Source organism: Scophthalmus maximus, chromosome 11 (assembly GCF_022379125.1).
Source record: "Scophthalmus maximus strain ysfricsl-2021 chromosome 11, ASM2237912v1, whole genome shotgun sequence".
In the NCBI taxonomy this organism is placed as follows: Eukaryota; Metazoa; Chordata; class Actinopteri; order Pleuronectiformes; family Scophthalmidae; genus Scophthalmus; species Scophthalmus maximus.
In genome coordinates, this window is record NC_061525.1 from 21,848,141 (window position 1) to 21,870,014 (window position 21,874).

At 42.9% G+C, this 21,874-nt stretch overlaps 3 protein-coding genes across 4 annotated transcripts; 2 read left to right on the top strand and 1 right to left on the bottom strand.

Annotated features, from left to right (window-relative positions):
• The first annotated feature begins 470 nt into the window (after positions 1-470).
• On the top strand, positions 471-6,816 carry LOC118299769 (collagenase 3). The gene is made up of 11 exons (XM_035623763.1): positions 471-731; positions 855-977; positions 2,032-2,159; positions 2,277-2,425; positions 2,612-2,737; positions 3,371-3,532; positions 3,666-3,858; positions 3,944-4,074; positions 4,177-4,342; positions 6,353-6,456; positions 6,675-6,816. Exons 1-11 carry the CDS (start codon positions 624-626, stop codon positions 6,776-6,778), a joined length of 1,494 nt encoding a protein of 497 aa, XP_035479656.1. The 5' UTR covers positions 471-623; the 3' UTR covers positions 6,779-6,816.
• A 3,141-nt stretch (positions 6,817-9,957) lies between these two features.
• tbrg1 (transforming growth factor beta regulator 1) lies at positions 9,958-16,038 on the top strand. Of its 2 annotated transcripts, none has more exons than XM_035623542.2 (15): positions 9,958-10,315; positions 11,054-11,194; positions 11,422-11,479; positions 11,574-11,656; positions 11,803-11,839; positions 12,214-12,276; positions 12,469-12,693; positions 12,792-12,862; positions 13,040-13,281; positions 13,374-13,510; positions 13,605-13,751; positions 14,132-14,229; positions 14,550-14,660; positions 15,084-15,229; positions 15,740-16,038. In XM_035623542.2, the coding sequence occupies exons 2-15, from the start codon at positions 11,076-11,078 to the stop codon at positions 15,826-15,828; spliced, it is 1,626 nt and encodes a 541-aa protein (XP_035479435.1). In that variant the 5' UTR covers positions 9,958-10,315; positions 11,054-11,075; the 3' UTR covers positions 15,829-16,038. The 2 variants fall into 2 exon arrangements, with proteins under 2 accessions (XP_035479435.1, XP_035479436.1); XM_035623543.2 differs by having other exon boundaries at positions 9,958-10,280.
• Positions 16,039-16,753: 715 nt separating this feature from the next.
• On the bottom strand, positions 16,754-21,671 carry siae (sialic acid acetylesterase). Its single transcript, XM_035623544.2, has 10 exons — positions 21,435-21,671; positions 21,162-21,323; positions 20,577-20,737; positions 20,126-20,264; positions 19,882-20,059; positions 19,288-19,382; positions 19,070-19,203; positions 18,111-18,265; positions 17,525-17,711; positions 16,754-17,387 (listed from the first exon to the last, which is right to left on the bottom strand). Exons 1-10 carry the CDS (start codon positions 21,505-21,507, stop codon positions 17,127-17,129), a joined length of 1,545 nt encoding a protein of 514 aa, XP_035479437.1. The 5' UTR covers positions 21,508-21,671; the 3' UTR covers positions 16,754-17,126.
• Positions 21,672-21,874: the final 203 nt, after the last annotated feature.

Here is a 21,874-nt window from a genome sequence, read left to right on the forward strand (position 1 = left end):
ATGTTACGTTGGGAAACTGTGTACAGAGCGCTCGTGTTTACCCTCCAAACTGAACTGTGGTCTGTGAACATTAAAGGTTATCACAAAGCACACAAGAAGACTGTAAACACAGCAAAAAGAAAACGTTGGCAGAGTGAGCTTTTTGCTGCACTTCTGCATGTGGTTTGAAAGACAGTTTGTAGGTTTAAGTTTCTGTTGTTGTTGTTGTTTTTTACACCAAACCAAAGAATATAAAATGAGCAAATTAGTGCTTTAATCCGGGATGATCTTCATTATTGCAAAATGTGATTTTGACTACAAATATAAAGTAATGTTCAAATTTCACAAATGATGCAAAACAATTACACAAAGGAGAAAATACCAAAAGCATCAAAATTAAAAGAAAAAAGTCGGATCACAAATCTTTCAAAAGTGAAGTGAGACTGATTGTATCATCTCCTCCCACTGTCTTATCGCAGGGGCCAATCTTCACTCCCCTTGCCCCTCCGGCACAGGGGCTTATCTTAACATTTTCTGGAATCCTCTTATTCAGCTTTCATCAGAATCATTCACACCACAGGCTGTTGGGGCTGCTCTTTCTTATAAGAGGAGAGTGGATGTAGATACTATAGGTTCTGAACAAGATGTCTCTCACTGAGGTTTGGATTGTGCTGCTGGTTGGTTTAACACTTTGTCAAGCGGCACCGACCATAGCTCCAACAGTTTCACCAGAGGAAGAAGACCTTGCTCAGGTAATGCAGAGTAATATTCTGCATATGTATTAGCAGCTCTGCATTTTTCAGTCATATAATCATCATCATAAATGTCATTATTATCTCTTGCTAATATCCAGTTTCCTCTCGGTCTTGCATCAGGGATATCTTTCTCAGTTTTACGGTGATGTTGGCACGAGTAACTCCTCAGTGCGAGGCATCGTCATTGCCAACAACTCCTTCAGCGAGGACCTAGAGGCCATGCAGTCTTTCTTTGGCCTGGAGGTAAGTACAACTAATGGAATATTTCATTTTCTACAATACTCTACCTGCGCATCGTTGTGTCAGATTACTTTGAAATGTAGTCAGTTACTGATTACAAATTACATGGACATTTTTGTAACCAGTAACGTAATCCATTGGATTACGAAAATAAAGTTATCTAATCTAAATACTTTTGTATTACTTCAAAATCAAATATTGAAAATATTGCACGTCATACCAAAAATGAGGAGTAATGTTCACAGTAAATGTATACAGTTAATATATATATACTTTTTAAAACGTGAGTTTTAAACTATTTTAAAGAGATCATCAAAATGTAATTAAAGGGGCAGTAAGCGATTCTAGAGAAAGCTTGTTTCTCTCTTTGTTGTTAAGAATTTCCTCAACTGGCTAGGCCCCAAACCCGGGTCGACGAGTGATGTTTACAAACTGCGCTCACAGTGTTGTGTGGTGCGGTCCGCACCATTTTTTGTTTCCGATTTACTGAGCCTGGGCTGCGCCAAAGACACAGATTTTTTTAGCTGCACACACAATGGCGACAGCTAACGTACGGTGAGGAAATATTTGCTCATTTTTACAAATGTGTATTGCTTTAGAATCGCTTACTGCCCTTTTAAGTAATCCTTCAGACCTTGACAATGTAACTAATCTCATTACAATTTTTTTTCAAACGTAATCTGGTCTGATTATAGTTACTTATTTTTGTAATCTGATTAGGTAATCCAGATTACATGTAGTCCATTAGTACCAAACCCTGTTTACCGGCTTGAGCTGGGATGAAGACAGAAAAGCCTACCTCTGTGGAAATTCTTAGCAGTTGGATGTAGTATCTTTCAATTTTTTTTTTATTTTTTTTTTTTTATTTTAGTTCCACGGTGTAAAAAGATAAAATTCTATCAACTGAAACATCAACTGTAACATCACTGTTAATGACGATGCAATTGACAATACTTTATAGGAACCATATGGCAGAAGGCAAAATGTCCCCATGTTTCAACATTCACTTTAAGAATCTCTATGCTGAGGATAACTCATGTAATCCTCTGACCACCAGGTGACTGGTGTCTTGAATAGAGAGACCTTGGAGGCAATGAAAGCACCGAGGTGTGGTGTGTCAGACATCAGCCGATATGGACACTTCGGCGGGAAACCCAGATGGGAGAAAAGGCTGATTACATACAGGTAAGTGGAACCTCAGAGGGTTATTATACTGTCAGTGCTGTGGTTTAATACTTGAATTCCATTTGGTGAAATGATAAGAATGAAAACGATGATGAGGATGATTTATGGTTTGAACAGGATCACAAGATACTCTCCAGATCTGACGCAGAGGCAGGTGGATATTACCATCGCTCAGGCCTTCCAACTCTACAGTGACGTCATCCCGCTGGACTTCAAACAGATCTACTCTGGCAACGCAGACATCATGATCCTTTTCAAGGGCGGATGTGAGTCTGGATGAAAAAATAATTGTTTTTTAAAAACTTCTACCAATAAATAATTTAAAGACAAAACAAAACAATAAAAATAGAGTAGGGCAATCAACATCAGTAGGATCTGAAAATCCTTGTTGTCAGAACAGAGTTGCAGACACTGAAACTATAGATCACATTATCTTCTTCGTGCTTTTGCAGATCACGGGGACTTTTACCCTTTCGATGGAGCGGGTGGAGTCTTGGCTCATGCTAACTCTCCTGGACAGGGCCAGGGGGGGGACACTCACTTTGACGATGATGAAACCTGGACTCTTGCCCAGAGAGGTAAACATACTGCAGCAGGTTAGGGGAGCTGAAACTCTGTGCAGTTCCTCCTTTAATAGCAGACGAATAAGAGCTGACAACTGTTTGGTTTTTATGAGGCCTACTTCCTTAAAGAACAGACATTTTAAAATTTGTCTTTCAAATGCTCTAAATCACGCAAATTTCAATCCAAATAATAAACATGTGCATCATCATCATCATCATCATCATCTTCAACCGCTTATCCAGGTTCATGTCAGCTCCAGCAGGGGACCCAAAACTTCCCTCTCCCAGGCCACGTTAACCAGCTCTGACTAGGGGATCCCAAGGCTACCCAGGCCAGTGTGTAGATATAATCTCTCCACCTAGTACTGGGTCTTCCCCGAGGTCTCTTCCCAGGTAGACGTGCCTGGAACACCTCCCAGGGGAGACGCCCAGGGGGCATCCTTACCATATGCATGATCCACCTCCACTGGCTCCTTTCTACGCAAAGGAGCAGCGGCTCTACTCCGAGTTCCTCACAGATGACTTAGCTTCTCACCCTATCTCTAAGGGAGATGCCAGCCACCTTTCTAAGAAAACCCATTTCGGCTGATTGTACCCGCGATCTTGTTTTTTCGGTCTGATTTATTTTATTGTCATGTTTGTGTTCAGGCGTGAATTTGTTGTTGGTGGCGGCCCATGAGTTCGGCCATGCTCTGGGCCTGGATCACTCCAGGGACAGACGTGCACTGATGTACCCGACCTATCAGTATGTCAACACACATGGGTACAGGCTACCTGATGATGACAGGCGTGGGGTTCAAGCCCTTTATGGTAAGAAAAAAACAACCTGAAGGTTTGGAGCATAAATATATTTTTTAGTTTCTTTATGTCGATGGTTGTTTGCATTATGATGCCTGAAGATCGTTGTTTCGTCACTTTTGATTTTACCACTCCTTTTCCCCAGGAAGCCGTACACCAGTGCCCACAACAGCACCAAAACCAAAACCAACTCCTCGTCCAGAACCCGAACCAGAGCCAGAGGAACCAACGGAAGGACCAGACCCTCGGCCCAACCCCCGAGATGAGCAGTGCAGCCGCGCGCTGGTGTTTGACGCAGCTACCTCCATCCGGGGAGACCTGTTCTTCTTTAAAAACGGGTACATTCCGAAAATACTAATATCTGTTTATTTATGTTGCAAATGAATCCCACTTTTTTTAATCATACTCCAATTAAAATCCTAGATATTACTGGAGAAAGAGTTCATCTTTCAATGGGATCCGTTTCACGAAAGTGAGAACAAAATGGCCTGGGATCAACTATGTCGATGCTGCGTTTGAAGTTCCACAAAATGATGCGGCGTATATGTTTGAAGGTAGTTTTCAAGGGTTTTGTTCACTTGATTGTGCTGATGTTGAGCCGTACAGATGTTAGCCGGAAACAGATCACGACATAACCTCCAACTGTTTCCCTACAGGTCGTCAATACTGGGGCATAAAGGCTTATGCAAAGACAATAATGCCAGGTTATCCAAAGTCTATCAACACCCTCGGCCTCCCCTCCTCTGTCACAAAGGTCGACGCAGCCGTTTATGTGCCAACTACTGGAAAAACACTCATATTTGTGAACAAACAGTATTGGAGGTGAGTGTTAGTCATTTTGATTTCAACATAGAACATATATTCTGCCCTCACTGCTTCCCCGACGCTGCTATGCAGATAGCTAACCTCCATTGAAGACTCAGGAAAGTAGTTGTCATTCAATAACCTGCAATAACAAGCTTACGCTAGCGGCTGACGCGCTAATGCTAGCGCCATTATGCTAACAGCTAAATAAAAGAGAAATTGGCGTTTTGTATTGTAAAACAACTATTACGAGGCAGATACACACAAAAACATTATTTATGTTTTATCACAAACTAACCGGCTGTGCTCAACGTGGGCATACAGAGCTTCAGGCTTAAGCATGTCAAGCAGAGAAGAAAACAGCAATACATTTTCTATTTCCTGTGAAATCACAGGTCAAGTGTCAACTTAGTTAAACAATGATGAATTTAAAGTGACCTAACTGAATTCCTTTAAAGGGCCACTAAGCTTTAATGGAAAGAGCTTGTTTATCTCTCTTCGTTGTTGTTGTTGTTGTTGTTGTTGTTGTGATTTTACTGCTCGGGCCGCGATCTCGGTTATGGGAGTCCGACGCGCTAACCACGAGGCCCAAACCGCAGCATTGCTGCATCAAGTTAGGGAGAAAGCTCTGCAAGCAGGCTTCCTGCATGGAGCTTTTTCCCTTCGTTGATTAGTCTCAACTATTCAGACTGTACATAGCTCTGTTGCTCTGGTTGTGATGCACTACTGATTTCTCTGCACGCTGAGCACGCACTCACGGCACGCTGCCCTTAAACGTGAAAGAATGATGGCAGAAGGGAAACAGAGTGTGGTGTGGTGCTACTTTTCATCTGTAAACAAAACCACATCCAGATGCAGTATTTGTGACAATGATGTGCCACACAGCAGCAACACCAGTAATTTATTCAAACATCTAATCTAACGATTAGATATTAACCTTTATAATTACCTCTGCCAAAGAGTTGTCAGAGACTATATTTATGTCAGGCTGTTTAACTTTGTAAAAGTCATCATCACATTCTAGTTAAAAATTCTGTTGGTACATGAGGGTAAATAAAAAAAATAAAAAGTACATTGGTAATCCATTTTATTCATATTTATGTTATAATTACTAGTTTTTTATTAATTATTTAATTCATTTTTCTCTGTATTTTACATTTAATAGCACACACATTTTCTATTTTACTTACTTGTGATGAATTTATTATTAATGGCCAGCATGTGTCATGGGATTTCAATACCTATTCAAGACTGGTTCAGTGTCTCAATCGGTATCATCCCTACCTCACTGCTTCCCCCGACGCAGCTATGCAGATCGCAAACTCCTCAATTGATGACTCAGGGAAGTAGTTGACGTTCACCAGCTTCAGTTCAAAAGGAGTTCCACAGACAGTGTGAAAACTGCAATAAAAGAATAAGCTTGCATCAATAACGAATAATCATATCCTCAAAGTTCAACAACCCATGAATAAGTCTTTGTGTGCTCACGTGAACTGCACAGGCCGAGTTCGGCATAGCTAGCTAACGAGCTACACGTGCTAAAGCGCTAACGCTAGCGGCTAGCGCGCGCTAATGCTAGCGCGCTAATGCTAACAGCAAAACGAAAGAGAAATTGGCGTTTTGATTTGTGAAACAACTATTACCAGGCAGATACACGCGACAGCATTTCTTATGCATTATCACAAACCTACCGACTGTGCCCAACGGGGGCAGACAGAGCTGCAGGCTTCAGCATGTCAAGCAGAGAAGAAGAAGAAAACTACGAACTTCGTATTTCCTGTGACATCACAGGTCAAAGGTCAACACAGTAAAACAGAAGTGAATTTAAAGTGACCTGCCTGAATTTCTTTAAATGACAATTGCAGGGCTCAGAATACCTACAGGAGCCAGAACAATGTGTTTGTTGGCTTATTGACTGAATGGACAGAAATACCCGAGGGATAAGCGACCACTGAACTAGCCTATTTATTAGGGACGGCTACATAATTCACAAAGCATCTTCAACTTTCCCCCGATTCTCTCTTGCAGCTACGATAACAGCAGAAACCAAATGGACGGTGGATACCCACGATATATCTACCAGGATTTTCCGGGCGTTGGCTCCAAAGTAGACGCAGCCTTTGAGAATTACGGTGAGAAATATTCCCTCACGTTTGTCGCGTCCCAAACAGGCCACGATTTAACCAGAAAATGAATAAATGCTAATGTCACACTGTGTCTGCCAGATGTGTAAATAGCCAACTGTATACTATCGTGTCTGCCATTTTACATTTAAAAAAATTTGAAACTGTTTTCTTGCTACTGCCCAAAGTGAAAACACTCTGTTCTTGCTCAATCTTCCCTCCCACAGGATATCTATACTTCTCAAGTGGACCGAGACAGAGTGAGTTCTCCCTGCTGTACAAGAGAGTGATACGCGTGCTGCTCAACTACGGCTGGCTCAACTGTTACTGATACACAAATAAATGAAAATGCTGTTAGCGTGAACAACCTGGAGTCATGTCATGTCAATGACAGTGTTGAGGAATTTTCGTCCATCCTCCCTGAGAAACTGTTGATAAGAGTCTTCTCAGGCACCAAGCAAGGTCGTCTCATCTATGGCAAGCCGAAACAATCACTGAGCAGCTGATGTCTCACTCGAGGTATCATAGTCGCGGGGAGATGACGACATCACTTTAAACTAAATAAACGAAAGAGACCGGGGATGGGCAGACTATCTTGGGACGCCGAACACTGTGAACCTGTTGATCTGTGTAGCGAACTGGAGGTCTCCTCAATATTGAGCTCTTATAATAAATACTTCTGCTTAATACATCCACGGTTTCCGTCTTCCTGAATCAGCATCAACTCAATCAATTATTCCATTTTAGCCGAGTCAGGCGAACAGGACTCTAGATTATTCCGTTTCAAACAGTATTTAGTTGTTTTTTTTATGATATGGGGAACAGTTCTCAGAGTCAGATGTTGTTGTGTAGTTTAACTGCTTGACTGTTGATATAAATAGCCAATAAGTCAACCTGAGGCAAAGGCCAGTGGAAGTTTAAAATTGTATCTACTCTTGGGAAAGAACATACTCATGGTGAATCTATCTAAATGACGTTTCCTCATTTTAGTGACGCCAATTGGCACAATTTCAGTTGTGTTACAAGTAAATGATCAAATTGAGCAGCAATGCAAAACGCTCCTGTGCAATTTCACTGCCCCCTCTCGTCGTGATAGGGCCCAACTTGCAGGATTGTCTTAATTGAATACTGTAACAACTTCTGTTAACTGCAAACGATTTAAGCCATTAGTTATTCTCAATCATGTCGGTCCTAATATGTTGTTAAATATTTTTTCCTGGATGAAGCCATTCAAGAAGTAGAACCACAGAGTCTGTTAAGCCACATCAGAGGAGATCCAGTATAGACAGAGAGCCACATCACTATACTGTGTCATGAACTTGGATGGATTTAATAAATTAAGCATTAAATTGTTTGCTGTTACTTGTGGGCATGGAGCAGAATGCAAGAACCAAAAAAACCCCAACACAACCAGGTACAAAAGTGCAGACGATACAATCAACAAGGTTAAAAGTGTGTTTCACCAAAATTACAAAAAGATATTTTTCTCATGCAAAGAGTTTTGTTTTCATTTGCCCAGATTTTGCGATATCCATCCCTGAGGTTTCTGTTGCCACACAATGCGGGGGAGCTGAAGGGGATATTTATTTGTGACTATCTTCACAGCATTACACAACAGCAAACTTGTGTCCCAATACTACAAATAATCCCTAGCACACACTGTCAACATTTGTTATTTCTATAGTAGAAAGCAGTCTGACTAATAACTGTCCAAAGTGAGGCCTACGGATTATAAGATAAGATATACCTTTATTCGTCTCACAATAGCAGAATATAGCTAGCAAAATGGCGGAAAAGAATGACATTTTAAGAAAAAAAGAAGAAGTATTTATGTACAAAATATAACAAAATATCAAAATAAAAAAACGATGTACAGAGCAGTAGCAATAGTTGCACATGGAGAATAAATATAAATATTGCACAGCTGGTTATTGCACTTTTGTACCAGTGAATTATTCTTTACAGTGGTTGAGTCCTGTGTGTGTGTGTGTGTGTGTGTGTGTGTTCTATTGAGAGCAGTGGTGGTTGTACAGTCTCACAGCAGCAGGAAGGAGCACCTGTTTCTGGAAAAATATGCTGTTGTTAAGAGAATTGCAAATATAATTTTACCACACCACAACGCAAATTTCATTCACGCCCACTGCACAACAGATTAAAAACAAAAAACAACATGTAGGTTATTCTAATTTAGGAACCAACACTTTAATAAATCTGGATTATTGGTGGACTTGAAAACAGGCTGATTGTAAACAAATATTTAATTCATCTTTAAGGAAGATCTATCCATTTTATTTCCTTCCACAGTGAAAGAAAGGTACAGAATGGGCAACTATTGGGCTACTAGTGATTTTAGTTTGGGTATATTGATTTCTCAGTGCAGAGTAAATAGACCCAGTGTCTCCTTGTTTCTGATAGTCACCCGTGAATTTAAAGGATTTGACATTCTTGTTACTTCCTCGACATAGGTGTGGCGTATTTATGCTCTGCAAGATGTGACTGAAATCTATGAGCTGTTCTGAAACAACACATACATTTAGGTCTGAACCACACACTGTGGGTTATTTTGCAATGACTAAGCATATGAGTTAAGTTATGACTGTGAAACACTGATGCTGCTAGAAAGATGAGGATATAGTTCTTCAGGTCATCATTGTTATCGGTAAACTTGCAGCTACAAAAGCAGAGAGTGTATGGTGTAGTGGATTATATCTACATACTTAAGGGGCGTGCATTAACCCCAACACCTTGACAGAGAAACGTGGATCCTCCTTTGGTGCTTCTGACTATTGTGAACCATGGATGGGAGTGGGTGAAGAGAAACAGTCCAGATACACCGGGCATCAGAAGAGGTAGGAAGGTTATCGCTGCATAAAAAATAGAGAGTAATTACAGACAAAACACATCAAATGTTCTCAAAGAAAATGTCCCACGTATTACACTGCTCTTTGTACTTTTTTGTGTACATTAAAGGCATAAATTTCAATGTAAACTTCAAACCGTTACCCTAACTGTTATCTAATGAAAAATTAAAATGTATTATTCATTGATTTATTTAACAGGGACAGTACATATTAATTAACATTGCTCTAAATGCACCAGAGTTTACCAGGTGGCCATTTTTCATATATAGTCCCAGTGTCATCCTGTGATATAAAATGTATACAATTTAAATTAAAAAAATATTCATTATTTTCTTTATTAGGAGAAGCAGAAAAAAATAAGTTAAAAAAGATATTATACTATGTTAATAAAAAAAAAAAACATCATCCTGGGAACCAACATATCACATTGACAGGTAAAATCATGCAACACACAAATGAAATGAGGGATATTAATGTTAATAGAAACATGGACTGAAAACAATTGACACAAAAAGCATGCACATTATAAATATTTTATTCCTTAGTATCAATATATAAAGTAAATGACAAAGTATAATAAGTATATCCTTATTTTGTCAATAACACAAGCTAAAAAAAAGAATCTAACCGGATATCCGGTTAATGTTCGCTCAGTAAAAATGTCCGGTAGAAAACACAATATTATGTGTTCTCTCTAAATCTCCGTTATCGTTTTTGTCTTTTCTTCAAACCGTCGATTCACGCGGTTTTTCTAAAACGACATTACTGAAAAACCTAGTGTGAACAACGCTTCGCAGTATCACCGTGTTCGCGACCGCTGCTGAAGCGGGTCTGTTGGCTAGCTGTGGCTAGCGTTAGCCTTTAGCCGCTCAAACTCTTTAGCGTGAACACCGCGACTTGGACGACCGAAGCTTCCGGTTGACAACAAAACAATCCGGAGCACGAGCTGGAAGGAAGGAAGGAAGGAAGGAGGTGGGCTTGTCGGTTTGCTGTGCAGTCAAACTCTGGTGTGTGTTTTGTGTTTGTTTGTTTGCTTCTACACAACATTTACTCACTTACTGTTTGCTGTATGTATCTTATAGTAGCTGTTAGCACGTAGCACGCGTTAGCTTCTCTTTAGCAGGTGTCTGTGTTGCAAGTCTTACTGTTGACAGTGTGCCAGCTGAGTGTGAAGCATCTGTCGACTGAAAGACAAAAGCTGAAGCAGCTGCTGTGGTGCCAAAAAGTGATCGTCCGCCAGAAACTGATTTCCGTCCTTTTTCCGTAATACACTGTGTTTTATGGGTTTGCATCATGGCCCATTTAAAGGGATTTCAACAGGTGAACAACTGCATGGGTTGTGACAGAGCAGGTAAAACAATGCAGGCATAAGGATTGAAAAAGCAATCATTTCTTTATTTTATACATTTCCCAATGACCATATATAATGCTAATTATTTACATATTCAATCAATCAATTACAGTGTTGTAGTAGTAGTCATACAAACCTTAAAAACAATAGGATTATATTTCCCGATGACGCTATAAACGGCAAACACGTCAGCCACAATTGTGATCATCCGGTCACCACAAACGTTCAGGTTTCATAAAGACCTATGTTTGATATTACTACGGACATAAAGTCATGTGCCCGTCATGAGAGTTTGATCCATATAAAATCACTTTTTGGCAGACGATCACTTTTTGGCACCACACCCGCCCCGTCAGTCTCAAGATTAGTAACATGTCTTCTCTCCACCGGGCAGAGGTTCGTCGCCGTCTCCTCCGATGGAATCCCTCAACACGTTTGAATCGGAGATGGAGGCCGACGGACAGGGGAACTACTCCCTGTTCCCTGCTCTGGACAGCATCGCGAGTCTGTCGTCGACTGCAGAAACTCTGGAGAGGTGATTGTCCAATGTAAAACTGTCACATTTGAAGCTGGAGTCCGAATGAAACCCGGTAGTTCACGAGGAATCAAATCGGTGTTGATGACGCGCTGTGATTTAAAAGCAGCTACATGATTTGATATCAAGCTTACGTTGTGAAATCAAAAATACGGAGTGTGTGCTTCTGCAGATTTTTGCAGATCACTGGATGATACTGCCTTGTTTTTCCTTCTTTCTATTTGCAGTGAACCATCCGGTGACATTGCGGAGAAGCCAAACCTCACGTGGCTGGATGCCGCACAGGTGTCTCGCACTTGTATTCCTCAAATTTCAAACATTTTCTTTGGTCTTTTAAAAAAAAAATGTTTTTGTCTTTAACATTTTTTATTTCGTGCAGATTGTCTTGGAGGAAGCGGGACGTCCCATGCACATAAGGGAGATCAAACAGAGAATCATCGACAGGGGGCTCGTTCAGTCCAAGTACGGCAATCCTCTCAATTTACTAAGCATCTCTGTTTTGGCACGCCTGCTCATGGGCTTTTTGTCTCTCCGCTGAATATTTAATTCTAACGTTAGACCACAAACTTGTACCTGGACCACATTTAGACTCTGCTTATCCTCTGCAGTGCAAAGTCGAGCCTGGAGGCCGTCATGTACCGTGAGGTAAGGGGGGAGTCTGACACTCAGTCTGACAGCAACCTCTGCTGTTGACTATCACACTGTGCACCTCCACTTCACATCTGTGTCGGTCCATTTGATACAGCACAAGTGTCATCTGTATTTCTGTTGCTATTTTCTTCTTTTTTTACCCCTTCCTCCATGTTTTTTTTGCCAATCCTGCTTCTTTGAAACCTTATTTCACAATATTTAAACTTGGAGCGCCACTGTAAACCGAACGTCGGAAGCCCTGTGCTCACACGCACAAGCCTTTCAACCCTTTGTGTCTAATAATGATGGAATTTATAAAAATTTTAAAAAGGCAGATTTGGCATTTTCCAGCGCCGTTGCACGTGGCCTCAGTCTCACATGTCTTTCAGACACAAAAGGGCAGCAGGAGATTCAAGAGGATTGAGAACAGAAATGGAGTCTTTGCGCTGCTGGTGAGTTGATCGGGAGACTAATCGGAGTAGAAATAATTTCCGTCAGTTCTTAAGTTTTGCTCATGCACATTTTTATTTCCGGTAACTTTTTCATTGTTTGTCATTCATTCCCCGGAAGGCAACATTTGAGGCGCAAGCCTCGGGCACCACCCAGCACGTGTGAACAGCTTCTCTGTCCGTCTCTCCTCACAGACGGACGAGGAGCGGCAGCAGGCGCTGCAGGCTTTCCTCGGCTCTCCGCAGCAGAATACCATGGGCAGCTCGGGCTCAGGCTCCTCGGCGGCCGGCACCTTCCCGTCCCCCACTGGTTCCTCTGAGCCGAGGGCCAAGGTCAAGAGAGGCTCACGAAAAAGCCAGAATGAGAAGTACCGGCTCAAGTACCTGAGGCTGCGCAAAGCGGCTCGTGCCATGATATTTGTGAGTGAACTATGGGTTCATTTGAAGCCGAGCTTGGTTTCTTTTACTGTCGGTAACAATTTAGATATGTGGCTATTTAATGTCGTAATCCTGTTCAGGAGAATGCTGCTCTCTGCGATGAAGTTGCCCACTTGGAAGAGAAGTTTCTGAGAACAAAGGAGGAGCGAAGGTGATTTTTTATGTTTCAGCTCTGCTCATGATTCTCATATTGTTCTGGAAAAAAAAGTGGTGTAGTCCATCTGCTGTGTGCCGATAATCTGTTATTATTTAATGCTGTATGATAGATCTGATTTGTGATGCCAGTGGAGAGGATTTATGATGCTCAAGTGTCTTTTTTTATTTCCAGATTTTTACTGAAGTCCTTGTTGCAGTACCAGTCCCTGTCAGAGGGGGAGATACCGTCGACACCCAGCTCAAGCTCCCATCCACCTGTGCCACCGGTGGCACTAACCTCAGTTGTTGCAGGGGCGTCGGGCCTGTCTGGGGGGCACAACGTGGGGTCAGTGGGGTCAACAGGGGAAGATATCCCCCTTAAAAAGCCCAAGAAGGAAAGGAAAGAGCGCGGGAGGGAGAATGGAAAAGAAGAACGTGAGTGCTCTGGTCAAGTTTTACTACTAATGGAATTTGAATAGTTTGCATTCAACCTTTAAAAGCCCAAGTTGGCCAATCGTTTTGTTCAGTGCCAAAGAAGATGTCTAAGAAGAGAAAGCTGGCCGACGGGTCCCGGAAGCTGGTGCAGCCGATCCCCCTGGACTCGTGTGGTCGCCCCGTGTTCCCCATCGTCCTGGGAGGTCTGACGGTCTACAGTCTCGGAGAGGTCAGTGTCTGACGGGTCATAGCTTTGACTTCACCATGGTGCAGTTATTGTAAAAAAAACTACAACAACAAGATAATAAGTGCCTGCTCTCCAGATCATCACAGACAGAATGTTGTTCAACGACGAGTGTGCCATCTACCCGGTGGGCTTCTGCAGCACACGAGTGTTTGCCAGCATGAAGAACTCCGACCAGCAGTGCCTCTACACCTGCCAGATCAAGGACGGTGGAACAGGTCCAAAGGTACACACACACACACACACACACACACACACACACACACACACACACACAAACAAGATGACGGCGGGTGTGTCACCAGACGTTAACATTTGCAGTTTGTTAAAATGTGTTTTCTTCCACCGGTCAACCGAGCACAAGCAGCTGTGGTGGGCGGGCCTGTGTTATTTGCATATCATGAATATTCATAGTCTCACAATTCCTCAATGAGGGAGAGAGAGTGGATGGTTTCCAGCCTCATTTCAAAGGGTCTTTAAAAACTTTTTTTTAGTAATTGATGTTAAACAAAATATTAGACATATATTATTTGTTTATGCTTTAAAACGTGACTGGAGGGGTTCTTTAAACATTTTCAACACTGCCCACTCCCCCCCCCTCCCCAGTTTGAGATCGTTCCTGAAGAAGATCCTCAGAATGCCATCGTGGCCTCATCGGCCCTGACTTGCCACTCCAACCTCCTGAAGGCCATCGCATCTGTCAGGTACAGTCAGGACTGAGAGTTACTGTGGCTATTCTGCATAAATTACACAACAGACATCTACAGGTTTTTGTGTTGACGTTGGTCATGTTGGTACAGAAAAACTAAGTCAAGGGGCAGTAAGCCATTTTGGAGAAAGATTGTTTGTTGTCTCGAGTATGGGAGACCAACGCGCAAACCACAATGCCAAACTTAAACAACTTTGATGCAGCTGCAACTTTAACATAGTACTTTATGTCTTATAAAGTATATTTTTTACAGTGTAACTGTACAAATACTTCATGTCTTGATTGTCCTGACTTTAATTCAACGTGTCCTCCTAGTTCCAAGTGTGTGGCGCCCATCGTGCCGTCAGGAGCAGACTTCTTTGGCTTCTCTCATCCCACCATCCAGAATCTCATCCAGAGTTGTCCTGGAGCTCGCAAATGCACCAAGTAAGTTCACTGTGCCAACTGAGGGTGTGTTTTTTAAATTTTTTTATGTTATTTTAAAACATCAGATGATGAAAAGCGCAATATCTGTGCTCAGTAAATCTGGACTATTCTGGTTCTCATTAATAAAACCAGAGCATATTGTAGCTGATATTCCTGTCAACAACCTAGTGGCAACAAGACGGGTTCCGAGTGAATTGGAACTTTGGAAAATTGTCCAGATCAAACTTCAGAGGGGACCTGAGTTCATGTCTGAAAACAGCTTGAGATAATGATGTTTCTGTCTGATGTGGAAACAAAGGAAAACGAGGAACTGACTGGAAAAATAAACATGACCAGGAACATGGAAACATGCTGGCATAGTGAACCTATGCTGTGTTACAACGAGGTCATCTTGTACTCACTTTTTTACCCTCGTTCATTTAGCTACAGGTGGGTTCGTTTTGACGTGTGTCGCCCCAGCGACGGCCAGGTTCCTCACAGCCTGTCGGAGGACGACGCCTCGGTCAACTTCGAGGCCTACCAGAGACACCGAGGCTTCGACGAGAACATCAAGACAGAGCACATCACAGGTTCGTGGTCAATGTTTTTTCGCTTTGCCATCGTGAATATAGACATTTAACATTTACAGCACCATGATTATTGCAAGTGCGATAGAAGCGACCATTATCTGTCAGACGCACGGGACGGGGGGAAGGCTCTAATCGTGTCTGGCTCCTCGACAACTGCTGTCAAAGTGTCTGAGTGAATCGTCGAAGCTGCTCCAGTGGAGGCTCTCGGCTCAGTTTTGATTGTTTGTCGATAACGCAACTAACCCGCACCAACTGCTTCTCCAGTCCTCGTCTGTAAACAACACAGTGCACCATGAATTTAAGAGGCTGAATTAGCTGGAAAGTAGAAGTTGTACTCCACCTACCGGAGTCACAGACTGTTAGTGTTTGGTTCTCAAAGTAATCGTCTGCCCAATTTTCTCACCGTCATTTCTATTTATTAATTTTCTGTTGCTCGACATGACTATCGCTCACCATCACATTGACGGTGACTCTTCTTCCTCCAATTTATCCGTCTGGTTTTCCCCTCAGGACCGACGCCGCAGTCTCCCGGCTCCTCCCACCAGCACCACCTGACCTCCCCCACCATCAAACCCTCTACCTCATATTTCAGCTCCTGATTCCGACAGTGCCGCCGAAGTCAAAGTCGTACCTCATGGTAATACTTGCGAACTTTTCTTATTTACAAGGCTTACATTTTTCTAATTAAAGGTGACATATCATGCTCATATTCAAGTTAATACTTTTAATTTGTGTTACCAATTGAAAAGGTTTACGTGCTCTAATGTTCAGAAAAGCCATCAGTGTTCTCACACTGCCCATTCCTGCAGCTCCTCTTTTCACCCTCTGTCTAAAACGCCTGGATTTCTTTTAGCACCTCCCCCTCCCGATAAACCCCCAGTCTGCTCTGATTGGCCAGCTGGCCCAGTTTGTTATGATTGGACAGCAGATTTTAAAATGTCAGTCAGGCAGAAATCTGAACCAGTGGTTCAGAGCCAGGCTGGAGGGTCTGACAGGCTCCACAGATACACAAATGTATGTGCACAAACACTGAAAATTGGATTTTTGCATTAAATGTCACCTTTAAAAAAAAAACAAAAAAAAACACTTCCTGGTTAAATTATTTTTGAAATGGCAGCAGCATAATGAATCAAATTGATGTTATTTTCTGGTCGTCTTCTCGCTGGACCCAGACACAATAACTCCAAACACATCTGTGGTAGAAATAATATGCTTTACTGTATGTATAAACATATGTGATATTTTTTTAGAAATTGAGTCCAATTTGACATCATGTTTAAAATGTAATTTTTTTTTTTTTTTACACTAATTGGGGCTCAGACATGGTATACTAATGCGCTGCAATTGAAGCAAGTTTATATTATGTTTGTATTAATCCATCATTTCATTGCATCTAATTGTGTTTTTCTGGTTTACCAATGCAAAACCTATGGCTTTGAATGTAAAGGCGCCCCATGCTGTCGCAAGTGAAAAGGGCTTATTTCAATCTGAGATTTGTTAAAATAATAATGAAAACAACAAACATTTGTCATGCTTTTTTTTATTAATTCATTCAGTGCAGGATTTATTTATTGTCAGTGGTACTGATGACATAGATTGAGCGAACGATAAAGGTGCAGTAGGCGATTTTGGAGAAAGATTGTTTGTTTGCCAGAAACACAGATATTTTTTTAAACTGCGCACACAGAACCGACAGCTAGTGGAACCGTGAAGAAATATTAGCTGAAGTTTACAAAAAGTGTATCCGATTAAAATCTCTTACTGCCCCTTTAAAGATTGGAACCAATGTTATTTTTTCCTAACTGCCACTAAGGGTTCTAAGTTTCAAAAATCACTCAATTTACAGATGCAGTGTCTGTCCAGTCGGCTGATTTCATCGCTTTTGAATTGCGTCTTCTCACAGCGTGTGGTTCTGGTTTCCTGGGCAGCATTCGGATAAAAAAGGAGGGGCAGGTAGAAGCCCGCCGGCGCTGTAGATCGAACAAGCTTTGAAGTCACAGGGCCAATCTCTCCACGCGTATCGAACAGCCACTACTTTGTCAGCGATTGGACAGAAAATGGAACATAACTGGACGGTGGTCGGACTCAACTGCTTGACAGGTGCTGGAACCCAGAGGGACTGAGGCCCGCATGGCGCTTGAATCCCAGAGCAACAAACCTATATTATAAAAAATAATTATTATTAACAGAGCAGGAAATTAGCAACAGGACCAAAACCCCTGGTTCTCTAATAATGACCAGGTTAAGGCAGTGCCTGAACGATGTGTGATGGTACCAAATTCTGGACAGCCCTACCTCAAAGGCGTTTATAGACCGTGTGACCGAGACTGTCTGGTCGTAGGTGATGTTGACGTGCCTTCCAGACGACAGGATTTCTTTGGGGAACGGTCCTTGGAAGTGCACGTTCTTCTCATTGTAAGCCACTGCCCTTGCTCCCAGTGTCAGCCTGTGGGCCACGTCCCGCTTGTACCGTGGATGAATCCTGACAAAAAAAACAAATATCATGTAAAGGAGACACGTATAGTGTCATATTCAGGTTAATAATTTCCATTTGGGTTATTGCTTGTGTTATAGCTCCTTTTACTGCCGACTTTGGGCTTTTTGTTAGATCTACGCTGCGTCTAGGCAGCGTATCATGGAACATTTTCTAGGTGTTTATAAGAATCGTAAAAATCTATGTGTAGAGCAACTGGAAGCCACAGCAGAAAGGTTTGGCCTGATCTGAGCTCGATGCTCCAATTAAAAAAACTCTTGCTGCAGCATGTTTTATAAACTTCTTCTGAGGTCACTTGAGGTCAAACCTGTGTCGGTTGAAAATAGCACGGACCACATCTCTAAAATCTAGAGTTGGGGTTACATAAAAAGGACTTTGTGCTCTTACGTGCCAAAAGGAGACGTTTCATCCGGCAAATCCATCGCCACGGCCATGAAGGTCCGCGGCATCAGTGGGTTAGGCACATAGCCCATGTCCGCCGTCTGATGCCAGCGGATGTTCGGAAAGGCATCACCCGTGGAGCCTTTTTGGAAGGTGGACAGCTGCACGTGGGGAGAAATCATGGATCAGATCTAAATATAATACAAATTACATATATGCGAAGGCTGGTCTATGTTTTAATTTCATCTACTCCAACCTTTTTTTCCACAAACTCTTGATTAGCGTTTCATTTTTGTCAACAATACTATATTTTCATCATTACATTTATTTTGCTGACGCTTTTATCCTCACAATCATCGAGTCAGGTAGCATTAAGGGCCCACACTGGGATGACCTGGAATCAAAACTCCGACCTTCTGCACCAAAGTCAGTGGTGTAACCCATGAAGCCATACCAGCTGCTATATAATTCTCTGTTTTTACTGTAATGTTTCTTTTCTTATTTGTTTCTATTTAAAAAAAAAAAAAAAAATCTTATACTGTTTTAATCATATTTAAATTTTTCACTTCTTAAAGCCCCAGTGTGTAATTTTTGCAATTTTCTGGCGGCATCTGGTGGTAGAGTTGCAAACTGCAACCAACTGAGCAACCGACAGGGGACACGTTATGATGGCGCACCGTTCATTCCATTTCCGGATTCATCACGATGTAGCAAACATGGAGACTCACACGGAGGTCGGGTCCCCCCCATGTAACAATATTTAACTCATTCAAAGATGACGATAAACACCGGTGATTATACATATATGAACACATAGCTATGGACAGTATATTCAATTTCTGTGAAAACGTTTTTCTACATATTACAAAATGTAGCTTTAATTTTTATGTTTTATGTTTATGAAGACTACTATGTTGACAGTTAAGCAACGTTTTTTTTCATCGTCTGTCCATCGAGTACCATACCTGGACGAACCCAAAGGGGAAATCGGAAGCCGTCTGCCCCCCTGAGCCCTCGTGAAATGCCGTCCTCCAGTCATCGACCATAGCAGGAAAGGAACACTTGTACTCGTCCTGATGATACATTGAGTTTGACTCACCTGACAACATTGAGAGAAAAATGTGGTGCATTCGACAGCGATGAACAAAAACGCGACGCCTGTGTGCAGTTCGTCCCACTGTACCTTGGTACCAGATGGCTCCCTTGATGGTCATTTTGAGCAGTGGGTGGATCATTGAATTCCACAAGACAGAATTTCTCTCCCAGGCATTTCTCCGGCTGCAAAAAGTAGAAAAAGTGCGTCTAGTCTAGTGCAAGCTAAGCTTTTTCTTGTGGCAACAGCCCACCGTGACGTCGCCCACTGGTTTGTGAGCTGCAGTTCCGAAGCCTCAAATTTGGCATTTCGGCCAGCGCCATCTTTGTTTTAGTTTTTTACCTTTACCCTTTGGACGGTACTAGCTGTACACATGATGCTGTATTGAACATTTGAAACTAGCGATTGGGAAAATGTCTATTGCGGTTGTAAATCACGTGAGGAGTTGAGTCATTTTCTCATACACTTTTATAGAAAAGAAGAAGTGGAGTCGCCCTCTGCGGGTCATTCGAGAGAATGCAGGTTTTAGGCACTTCCAGGTTAGGCTTTACTTTCCAAAAAAGGAGTTTATGTTTCGTTTTAATATAATGTCTTTGTTGATTAGAAAAGGGAACACGCTTGCCCGAGACCAGAATTAGCATCTCAGACAACAGACTAGCGGAATTTGGGTCTTTATATCCTCACCTGCTCGTCCCGTCTGTGCTTTGCTGTAGTCCACACTTCTCCAACGCTCTTGCAGAGGACCAAGCTTCGACGGGCGTGCCCCCCCAACAGGACTCCACCAGTCCCACGGGGTACTTCAGAATGTCGTGCATGTAGCGTCCAAACAGCCAGCAGACGGCGGAGAACTCGGCCACAGACCCTGGAAATACACACCTTCCCTTTAAACAACTCTATGAATGGATGAGTAAATAAAACCTTGACCCACCTGCCGTGGGCACAGTCCAGGGAAGTTGCACTTGGATCAGGTCAATCAGCTCGGTGTCACTCATTTTCAAGGACGCCATGAAAGGTCTCACATGAGGGTAGGTCTGCGCGAGGGCCAGCTCCTCGGATGCGTTGAAAATCTTTTGGACGGTAAAAACATGAATAAAGGGTCAGTAAGTTTGTTGTTGATGTTTTGACTACAGCCGTCGGGGCTCGAACCCGCGGCCTCGGGTACGGGAGACGAAACCCCCGAGTCGCGGCATCTGTCGCTGGCACGTCTCTTAAGGTGACGGGGTGTGAACACGCGCAGTGTTTTGTGGTCCGCGCCACTTTTTTGAATTCAGATTTACAGAACCTCGTTGTTTTGCTTGGTGTGTCCAACGACAGACTTCTAGAGCACATTTACCTCGTGTTAACGCCACCTTTGTCTCTTCTCTCTCAGCCTGCTGTACCTGATCTGTTTTAAATGCCATGTTGCTCTGCCCTCCGCACAGCCAAACGTCGCCGAACAGCACGTCCGTGAGCGTGAGCGCGAGCACGCTGCCCTGGACGGACGCCGTCACACTGTAGGGACCGCCAGCTTCCACGGGCTCAAGGGTGACCTGCCAGACACCTGTACAGTACATCACGTGAAAGGTATTAATTTTAACATGATGGCTGGAGTGGGAGGGCTGCACGGCGGCGTAGTGGTTAGCACTTTCGCCTCACAGCAAGAAGGTTCTGGGTTCGAACCAACCAGGGCCTTGAAAGGATAAAGTGGTAGGCGATGGATGGCTGGAGTGGGGGGAAAAAAGTTATGAAAGAAATTAACCATTTCTATCCTTAAAAAAACTTGAGGTTCGCTCTGGAAGAAGACAGAACAATTAACAGCAGATGGGTTTCCTCAATGCAAAAAAGAAATTCAGAATATTTGCAGGCCACAACCTAACATGCATAAACACACACAGTAGCTTTAACTCTAATATTAGTCTTTGCCATATGTGCCCCCTCAGTTTGACCCCTGCAGGTGGCAGGATTGATTGCCTGGCTGCGTTTACCTCCCGTCACAGTGGCCGGGGAGGTTTTCTGATGCACTGGCCCGGACAGGGAGACGGTGACGAGTCTGCCCTCGCGCCCGTATCCCCACAGCACTGCGCTCTCCGGAGACTTCTGCAGCACCATGTGGTCTGAGAAGTAGGAGGCGAAGCTCAGACTTTCAACTGGAGAGAGAGAGCGACAGTTATGATTCCCCTTCAAAGTGCTGTACGAGAGAGCCACACAACGGTGCAGGTCATTGACCGCATGTTATTTGAAAAAAACCGTGTACTAACCAAAGGTGTCAGTGAAAGCTGCAAGTGTGAAAACACCACACAGCGTTAGAGCCAGAACGAGGAGGCGAGCCATTTTACCAGAGAGCTGGAAGCCTCCGCCAGGCGAAAAACAGCGACGACGACGACGACGACAACGACAAACTGACTCGGTGAAAAAAGTCAGTGATCGACTGACAAAAATAACTAGCTGATCTGAACTTGTGACTGGGGATGTTTACTCTTCCCAGTGACGGCGTCCAGAGACTCAGCTGACCGCCGCCCTTCAGAGTAAAAGCACGAAAGAGCATACGTGTCAAAAATCATAGATTCAATTAGAAATATATGCAGGTTACTCACCTATATTATTACATTACACACATTAAGTCGTAACCCTCAAAGAACCCTTGTGTCAGAAAGTGAGGACTGATGAGATCTGGACTCTGGACTTGTGTGGACACACA

Coding starts and splice junctions, on each gene's coding strand:
- LOC118299769 (XM_035623763.1), top strand. CDS start 624: ATGTCTCTCACTGAGGTTTGGATTGTGCTGCTGGTTGGTTTAACACTT. Junction 3,533..3,665: donor TGGGGTTCAAGCCCTTTATG/GTAAGAAAAAAA, acceptor CCTTTTCCCCAG/GAAGCCGTACACCAGTGCCC. Junction 4,075..4,176: donor TGCGGCGTATATGTTTGAAG/GTAGTTTTCAAG, acceptor GTTTCCCTACAG/GTCGTCAATACTGGGGCATA.
- tbrg1 (XM_035623542.2), top strand. CDS start 11,076: ATGGAATCCCTCAACACGTTTGAATCGGAGATGGAGGCCGACGGACAG. Junction 12,694..12,791: donor CGGCTCGTGCCATGATATTT/GTGAGTGAACTA, acceptor AATCCTGTTCAG/GAGAATGCTGCTCTCTGCGA. Junction 14,661..15,083: donor GGAGCTCGCAAATGCACCAA/GTAAGTTCACTG, acceptor TCGTTCATTTAG/CTACAGGTGGGTTCGTTTTG.
- siae (XM_035623544.2), bottom strand. CDS start 21,507: ATGGCTCGCCTCCTCGTTCTGGCTCTAACGCTGTGTGGTGTTTTCACA. Junction 20,738..21,161: donor CCCGGCCACTGTGACGGGAG/GTAAACGCAGCC, acceptor TGTACTGTACAG/GTGTCTGGCAGGTCACCCTT. Junction 20,265..20,576: donor TGGCATTTAAAACAGATCAG/GTACAGCAGGCT, acceptor ACCGTCCAAAAG/ATTTTCAACGCATCCGAGGA.